The sequence below is a fragment of the Temnothorax curvispinosus genome, unplaced genomic scaffold, assembly GCF_003070985.1.
Source record: "Temnothorax curvispinosus isolate PA1 unplaced genomic scaffold, ASM307098v1 QBEX01005585.1, whole genome shotgun sequence".
Taxonomy (NCBI): domain Eukaryota; kingdom Metazoa; phylum Arthropoda; class Insecta; order Hymenoptera; family Formicidae; genus Temnothorax; species Temnothorax curvispinosus.
In genome coordinates, this window is record NW_020215365.1 from 870 (window position 1) to 9,944 (window position 9,075).

At 38.1% G+C, this 9,075-nt stretch overlaps 1 protein-coding gene across 2 annotated transcripts; it reads left to right on the forward strand.

Moving 5' to 3' along the window:
* The first annotated feature begins 1,054 nt into the window (after nt 1–1,054).
* Nucleotides 1,055–6,882, forward strand: LOC112454955 (probable ATP-dependent RNA helicase kurz). 2 transcript variants are annotated; one of them, XM_025016610.1, is made up of 17 exons: nt 1,055–1,274; nt 1,463–1,642; nt 1,714–1,992; nt 2,065–2,437; nt 2,580–2,815; nt 2,916–3,267; nt 3,349–3,547; nt 3,665–3,848; nt 3,977–4,209; nt 4,616–4,839; nt 5,006–5,251; nt 5,345–5,534; nt 5,732–5,872; nt 5,947–6,153; nt 6,251–6,469; nt 6,549–6,646; nt 6,721–6,882. In XM_025016610.1, exons 1-17 carry the CDS (start codon nt 1,200–1,202, stop codon nt 6,795–6,797), a joined length of 3,513 nt encoding a protein of 1,170 aa, XP_024872378.1. In that variant the 5' UTR covers nt 1,055–1,199; the 3' UTR covers nt 6,798–6,882. The 2 variants fall into 2 exon arrangements, with proteins under 2 accessions (XP_024872378.1, XP_024872377.1); XM_025016609.1 differs by having other exon boundaries at nt 1,057–1,274; nt 3,349–3,589; nt 6,721–6,880.
* The last annotated feature ends 2,193 nt before the right edge of the window (nt 6,883–9,075 follow it).

The following is a 9,075-nucleotide window of genomic DNA, read 5'->3' on the forward strand; positions in this document are numbered from 1 at the left end:
TTTGTATCTCGCCCACGTTCAGATGACGGCCCAGCTTGCACGACACCAGCCTCATGAAGATCAGCTTCTTCTTGTCATGAATCTCAGAATCTATATAGCGATCATTACAGTCGTATTCCTGCAACACGTCCTGTATGGCTTTGCACAAAGGTTTGTGCTGCTTCCAGTGCTGCTTCTGATGTTCCCGACCACAATAGGCGATCATCCTGCAGCTACCGCATCTCTTCAAAGAAACGCCGTCGCCAAACCGCTTGCAAACGTGACACATGGTCGCGTAGAAGAACGTGGTATAGTCACATTGTAGATATAAACAATTTCTTAATTCCATGACTTCTGGCCGCAGTATCGTTAAGTATATCAAACGTCTCTTTCAGTGTAAAAGACAAATGTAGTGTTTGGAATGTTGTGATTTTGTAGGTTGCACCTGGAAGACATGAGCGTTAAGCAAAATATATGACAAAATTTGTAGAATAATTATAATTTCACAAGATGAATAGGAAGGATACTGTTTATGCTGGCGTTATTGAATAGAGAACGTACATCCAGGACTGGCTACTTCGTGATACGGTAGTATTCGAGCACGAAATTTTTTCAGGCCACTACTACCTTAGCTCTAGTACCCACGTGAGGTTGAAACCTGCAACAAATAAAGCATAGTCGTTAAATAAAATCTCGACGGTTTTTCGAATTGCAAGATCTGTGAACATGTTTTTGCCGGTCATCTAACCTAACCTGACCTATATTCTTAACCTGCGACGGGTTTTTGTCGAAACGTATTTTATGCAGAAACAATTATTGAATTTTGTTAATCTTACCACATATATATATATATATATATATATGAAATTATTGATAACGTTAGTATTCTCGTTGGAATACGCCCTTCGCGAAACGATATACTTATTCATATAAAGAACGGCGGGAAACTACTTATTACTGCCACGTGACTGCCAACTGCTGCCACCAGTGCCACCAGAGAGTTTGAACCTAACCTCTAACCAAAACCACGTGCTTTATTTTCAAGACTCTAACCTAAAAGTCTCATCTTATTTTATGTTTCATCCGAGGACACCAAGGAAAAAAACCCCTCTTATATTTTATGTTTTGAAAACTTTGGTTTTCGGGACGAAAGAGAGCCGAATGACTACATTCCCAAAATTCGAGATTGAACTGGGCTACTTTTTCCATTCTTAACAATAATGGGGAAAAAACGTTATAATTCGAAGTCAAGAGCTGTTGCAAACGTGGAAGTTGATAATTCTACCACTAAAGAGGTAAATTTACTTGTAATTACTTACATCCGTTTTGTTTCCTCATGAAAAAGATAAATTATATTGTTTGTGTAACACTTGTAACTTATATATACTGTCTATAGTATTTTTATTACGTAAAATGTTTATCAAGTTGTTTAAAGTCATTAGTTGTTGCTTTAAATATATTACTTATTAAACATATTTGCTAGATTGTAGTGGACATTGAGCATCGCGCTGAGAATTACGACAGTTGCAATGCGCTTGTCCTGCCGACTCAAAAGAGAAAGACAAAAAACATAGATAAGAAGGTAACAACTACTCGATTGTTATCGAAGAAGCGCAGGAAACAACTAGAAAAAGTAGTAGAACGAAAGAAGAAAAAGTTACAGGTATCATAATTTTATTCTATATAAACAACATAAAACGTTTACTTGATGTCTTTGATAATAATATTTTGTAGAGAGCAACGTTGTTAGAAGATTTGGCAAAAGTACAAGCATCTCCTACCGAACTGCAACAGTATGTGAGCCTAACATCCCTGCAAAACAAGGGCTTGAAGCGTCATTTTCGAGAACTTGAGATGCCTGTTGAAAAATTAAAGCGCAAAGCGAATGAGGAGGAAAGCGATTTGATAAAGTCTGTAAATTCTATTAAAATGAGCAAGAAAAAAAGATTAGCTATTCTGGACGGTGTAAAACAAGACGAAGCTAAGCTTGATCCAAATATAGTTGGGTTTGAGGTAAGTTTGAAATAGCGACAATGGTAATTTATAAAGTTATAGTACAAGTAATCGAATAATGTTTATTTTAAGTCCAGTGATAGTAGCAAAGAAGAAGATAGTGATAACGAAGAAGAAAATGAAACACATGTTCTTGATAATACTACTGGTTCTAATGTGACAAGTGAAAAGGCTGAAATAAATGAAAAGAAAGATGAGAAGAATTTCACGAGAGATGCGGAAAAGGAAACACTTTCAGCTAAATCTCAGGAATCTAAAAAATCAGTGGAAGAAGTACAACAAAATGTTCCCAAAGTCCACACGCCAGCTGTCTTTATACCTGTAAATAGAAAGCCGGGAATACAAGCAGCCAGATTGAAACTACCCGTTGTTGCGGAAGAACAAATTATAGTTGAAACAATAAATGAGAATCCAGTAGTCATAATAACTGGAGAGACGGGAAGTGGTGAGTAAAATTACACAATTAACAGACACTTTAACAAAGTCTTTGTTAATTTTTTAGGTAATAATTATAATAATATTAGGCCAAGCACAATTTTTCATGTGTGTTATCTTAATTATTGTTCAATAGTTCAATCTCATTATAGGGAAGACAACGCAAGTGCCTCAATTTTTATATGAGGCTGGATATGCGCAAAATAAATTGATTGGAATAACCGAACCAAGAAGAGTGGCAGCGATGTCAATGAGCAAGCGTGTAGCTGAAGAACTGAATCTTTCCGAAAGGGAGGTTTCGTATCTGATTCGTTTTGAAGGAAACGTTACGGAAGAAACGAAGATCAAGTTCATGACTGATGGTGTTTTACTGAGAGAAATTCAAAGTGTGAGTGATATATCTTAAATTGTCGCAGTACAAACAATTCTGTACATATCTGATATATAATTATTATATATCTAATATGATCTCTCAATTTTTTTAATAGGATTTCCTATTAACCAAATACTCTGTCATTATACTCGATGAAGCGCACGAACGTAGCGTCTATACCGATATTTTGATCGGTTTATTGTCGAGGATTGTTCCGCTTCGTAACAAACGCGGCAATCCTTTGAAACTGATAATTATGTCAGCTACGCTGTCCGTGAAGGAATTCGTAGAGAATACGAGGCTGTTTAAGGTAAAACCACCGGTAATCGAGGTCAAAGCGCGACAGTTTCTTGTAAAGATACATTTTAATAGAAGAACAAGCAAGGATTACGTTAATGAAGCATTGCGAAAAGCGATAAAGATACATACTCGCCTTCCAGAAGGTGGCATACTAATATTTTTAACAGGTAAATTATCGAAAACGTCTATTTTTATATACTATTATTACAGTACAATCTTCGTATTCTTAACGATTTTGTTTATTGCAGGTCAGCAAGAGGTGCATACTGTTGTGCGTAAATTACGCAAATCGTTTCCATTGAGGAAAAATAAAAAACCTCAAGTTAAAGTGGTGCAAGACTCTGAGAAAAATGAAACGACAGATGCACTGGATAAAGAACATAGCGAACAAGAAGATTCCGAAGATGATTTCGATGCCAAGGAAGCGTTGCGCCGTAATAAACAGAGGCAGAAGAAACAGATTATACTCCCGACTATTAATCTCGATGAGTACGTATATTCGTATCGCCATATTTTAATCTTTTATATTTTTCTATAATTTATCATAACAATATTTATGTTTAGCTATTTGATAAATCCTATTGATGACACACACGAGGATTTAATCAATGCGCAGGACGATGAAGAGAACTTTGACGAGGATGAAGATGAAGATGAAGATGTTATTGATTTCAAGGGACTGACAAACGTGCAGCCATTATGGGTCTTACCCCTTTACTCCCTTTTACCTGGGCACAAACAGGCTAGAGTAAATATGTAGTGCATAATGATAAATCAATTGTGATCCTTTTGATGTTAACGACTCTCTGTAGTAAATTAAAACAACAGACCTATTTTGTGATGAAATAATTAATTTTAAATTTAATATGATTTTAGGTGTTCGAGTCACCACCAGAAGGATGTCGCTTGTGCGTGGTATCTACTAATGTTGCAGAAACCTCGCTGACGATTCCTAACATCAGATACGTTGTAGATAGCGGGCGTTGTAAAACTAGGCTGTATGACAAGGTGACAGGTGTAAGCACGTATCATATTAGCTATGCGAGCAAAGCAGCGGCCACCCAACGTGCCGGCAGAGCCGGTAGAACTCGACCTGGTCATTGTTACAGGTATCTCGAAATATCCCGCAATTTACATGCATGAAAATCTTTAATAAGGTGGACCTTACAAATTATAGATTTAGGCCGGTATTCATAGTCGGTCCTTATTTCGAGACCGTCTTAAGTAATGTCTTAAGATGCTAATACGGCTCTGTGATTGGTTAATGACATCTTAAGATACTTACGGTAATTTACTCCGCGTAAACGAGTGAATTATTGTAAGTTACTACAGAAGTAACGTTCGCGTAAAACGCTTACATATAAGAACCGACTAGGAATATCGACCTTGATCTTTTTTTTTTAGAAATTTTCAAAGTTTTTTTCTTAGAAACTTTATATTTAAAGTATAGTCATATTAATTATGCACATAATCTTTTGCTTTGCAGTCTTTATACATACATTTCTTTTCGTACAGATTATACTCATCGGCTGTATACGACAACGATTTCGAGGAATACAGCCAGTCGGAGATTCAGAGAAAACCAGTGGACGACTTGTTACTGCAGATGAAGGCGATGAATATAGACAAAGTCGTGAACTTTCCATTTCCTACGCCACCAGATGTGGTGCAGTTGAAGTCTGCGGAGAAACGGCTTACGATACTTGGAGCATTAGAACCGCCTTCGAAGAAACAGGAAGGTAATCGAACGGAAACATTTATATTGTCATTTAGACGGCATTGTAAAATTGCAATGCGTAGAGTGGAAGCACTCGGAGCTTATTATATATGAAACGTAAAATTATTCTTTTATATTTAAAATATTACATTGTCTAAAGCACAGAATTAATGTTTCATCATATTTAGAGATATACTGCGCGAAAGTGACGCCGCTTGGACGCAGTATCGCCGCGTTTCCGATTTCTCCACGTTACGGCAAGATGCTGGCACTGTCACATCAGTTCAACTTGTTGAAATATATGATATGCATGGTAGCGGCTCTTAGCGTACCAGAAGTGCTTATAGAAACTCGCGACATGGAGGGTCCAACTAAGAGCAAATGGTTGCAAACGCGCCGTTACTGGGCCGGAATTGGCAATAATTTGCTCCTCGGTACGTAATCTTGAATTCATTTTCCGTTCATATAACTTCCACTCATATAATACGAATATGAACGATAAACGATACGTATCTGTTTGTGAACAGGTGATCCAATGGTTCTGATAAGAGCTATCGGAACTGCCGAGTACGCAGGATCGAAGGGAAAACTGTTGTCTTTCTGCGAGGAAAATGGTTTGAGACACAAAGCTATGGTCGAGATCAGGAAACTTAGGCAACAGCTCACCAATGAGATTAATTTAAATGTGCCAAATCTAAATTTAATCATTGATCCCAAGTACGTATCTTTTATTTATTACAAATGCTTTTATTCGGACCATTCTAAAAGATAAATCCCTGAACTGTATATAGAGTTCAATAATCTTTCGGAATAAAGAGAATGCTCGACCTCGATTAGATCAGAATACTGGAATTTGATTGTATGCACGTTGCAATATGTTTGAGATGGTTGTCTACAACAAGAATTTGTTACAGAATGCCGTTACCAACCGACATGGAAGCGAAATTGCTGCGCCAGATAGTCCTTGCAGGTATGGTGAATCAAGTCGCGAGAAAGGTTTCGCCCGACGAGATAAAAGAGGATCAGGATAAGGCCAAGTGGAAACGCGCTTACAGGTGTGTTATTAATTATTATCATCGATAATTAAGACCTATTGAATGCGACCTCTCCATTCCGAACCATCTTTCAGAACACCAGAAATGGAGGAACCTGTATTCATGCATTCTTCGTGCGTTCTGCGGAAAATCAGTCCGGAATGGGTGGTTTATCAAGAGGTGTACGAAACGAATGGAAAGATGTACATGCGAGGTGTCACGGCGATAGAACCCGAATGGTTGCCGAAATTCGCTCCCATGCTATGCCATCTTAGTGAACCATTGGTTGATCCACCGCCAAGGTATTTTTATCACAATTCTTGCTTCATAATGTTTTTTCTACTTATTTATAAAGATATTAAAATCTTCATTATGATCGAATATTATTTTTATTTACAGATATAATCAAGGAACCGGGAAAATCATCTGCCGCGTGTCTGGTACATTCGGAAAGGCCGGATGGGCACTACCATCGATGGATATAGAGCATCCATTGACGGTGGACGGTGTCAAGTGGTTCGCGTATTTCTTCTTGGAGGGTCAAGTGTGCCCTAAGCTGGAACGATTTGTCCCGTCGCTGCTGACGACACCTGGGAGCATCACCAAGTCATGGGCCAGGTAAATCATTATTCCATCTCCTTTCGATTTCACGTTGATTCATCGAATAAATTACGTCAATTCAATACGATTTTTTCAGGTTGATACCACGCACTCAAGCAATAATACAAACGCTGCAGTCGCAGGGAGTCGTGTCCAAAGACAAACTGGTAGAAATCTGGGGTTCGGATAAAAAATGTGAGATTTGAACTTTACATAGCTAATTTTGCATATTGTTTCGCGATTAACGCTGGAATGTTTTAATTTTGCAGTTCTGTTGTCAGCCTACCAGAAGTGGCTGCCGGAATCCGCGCACGCAGAAGTGGCACAGATATGGCCGCCTCTCTAATTAAGATTAAAACATTAGGATTGTAATTATATATATACAGTTTTTAAAATAAATAAATAATTTTATATAATATGAAAAAAAAATCGAAATGCATCAGTTTTAGCTCTCCGGGTGCGTGGGTATACGACGGTATGGCATCTGAGCCAAAATATCTGCTCGTAATTGTAAAACTGGCAAGCCAGGCAGGCTTCCTTCTAAAAAAAAAGTAGGTGGGAGAAGCGGAGAAGGGACTCAGGGCCAGTGGTGCGATTCTGTAACTCGTTATACGCTCAGTTGTGCAAGTATACTATATGATAAAAAAGCTACGCAACGACAATACAACGATGATACTGTATAACGAGTTACAGAATTGCAGTTCAGAGCCGTTACGAAAAATCAATATGATGTCAAAATGACAATGACGTAACGGTTCATCTTTTCTCTTTTGCTTCTCACATTGGAGAGAAAAAGAGAAAAGATGAACCGTGCAAAAAGTTCAGCTAAAACGAACAGGCCTTTTAGCTGCGGTCCACTTGATGCTACAAATGGTTCGAAGCATTCCTCTTCTCTTTTCTTTCAATAAAGAAAGAAGGAGAAGAAGAACGCTTCAAAGCATTTGTAGCGTCAAGTGGACCACAGCCTTTTTGTCGTCCAACGCCGCCCGTCGGCATTTCGCAGCTACCTTTTTCTCGCTAGCTATAGCCTTATGCAACAACGTTCTATAATTATTTATCATCTAATTATATTCGAGAGAGCATGCCTCGTATTAAAGAATACATAATAATATTAAAATAAACGTATTTCTCGAGATTTATTTGGTGTCGCGTGTGGTATTTCGGAGCTCCGAATACAGTCGTCCAACGCCGCCCGTCGGCATTCGCATCAGCTATACCTTTTTCTCGTTGGCTAGCATTATAGAACGGCATTTTATAATTATTTATCATCTAATCACATTCGAGAGAGCATGCCTCGCATTAAAGGATACATAATAATATTAAAATAAACGTATTTCTCAAGATTTATTTAGTGTCGCGTGTGATATTTCGGAGCTCCGACTTTGTCGTCCAACGCCGCCCGTCGGCATTCGCAGCTACCTCTCTCTCGTTGGCTAGCATTATGAAATAGCATTTTATAATTATTTATCGTCTAATCACATTCGAGAGAGCATGCCTTGCATTAAAGAATACATAACAATATTAAAATAAACGTATTTCTCGAGATTTATTTGCAGCCAACGCCGCCTGTATTATTCGCAGCTACCTTTTTCTTGTTATCTAACATTATGCAGCAACATTTTTAAACTCTTTAGCGTTTAATTACATCTGGGAGAGCAAGTCTGGCATTAAAGCATACATAACAATGTTAAAATAAATATATTTCTCGAGATATGTCCCAGTGTCGTAGCATTTCGGATCGTCTACTTTCTCGCCGAGCGCAAGCGACGGCATTCGTAGTATCCTTTTTTTCGTTGGCTAGCATTATGCAGAGGCATTTTATAACCCTTTATCGTTTATTCTTGTTCGAGAGAGCATGCCTCACGTTAAAGAACACATAACGATGATAAGATAAACGTATTTCTTGAGATTAGGCGTGTCGTTCGTCCAGTTATAGCCGGCGTTATAGGTGCGAAGTTATGGATCTTTGATCGCGTATAAAGCTGGGTCTAATCAACCAAATCTTAAAAAATTATATATGAAATAAGGGTAAAAAAGACTGAGAAATATAATAAAATTAGAAATAGATCGATATCTTCAAATTTGCGGAAGTCAGAGCAAACACGGACATCAAATCTGCATGATACATAATTGCGAGTAATACACGTGAGAAATACCAATAGGGCAAAGTACAAAATCTTTTTTAATTCATCTTTCTATTATTTACGGTTGCCGAGATATAAGCGTTTTACGAAAGTCAAAAATCATTTTACGCCCGATCGTTACGGCACGCGCGCCCTTTATCATGTTAAATAAACGGAAGGACGTACGTGTTAGTAACAAAATCGAGATATTCCAATAGCGCAGAGTATAAACTAAACAGTCCTTTTTGAATCATCTCTATATCTTGGGTGGTTGCCCAGATATTTGCGATAAACGATAGGGAAGACTTTTTTTTTCGCGCCAAGTCAGCGACACATGGCCTTGACCTACTTTCGACGAACAGCTGTACATTATTGATTTTTACTTTCTAAATTGGCCTTGACCTAGATCACCGAGTCCGGGAATGCCGGCCGGCGCGCGGCGTGTGTGTGTGTATATATATATATATGCACGGCACGTCTATCCGTAAAATTCATAAATAT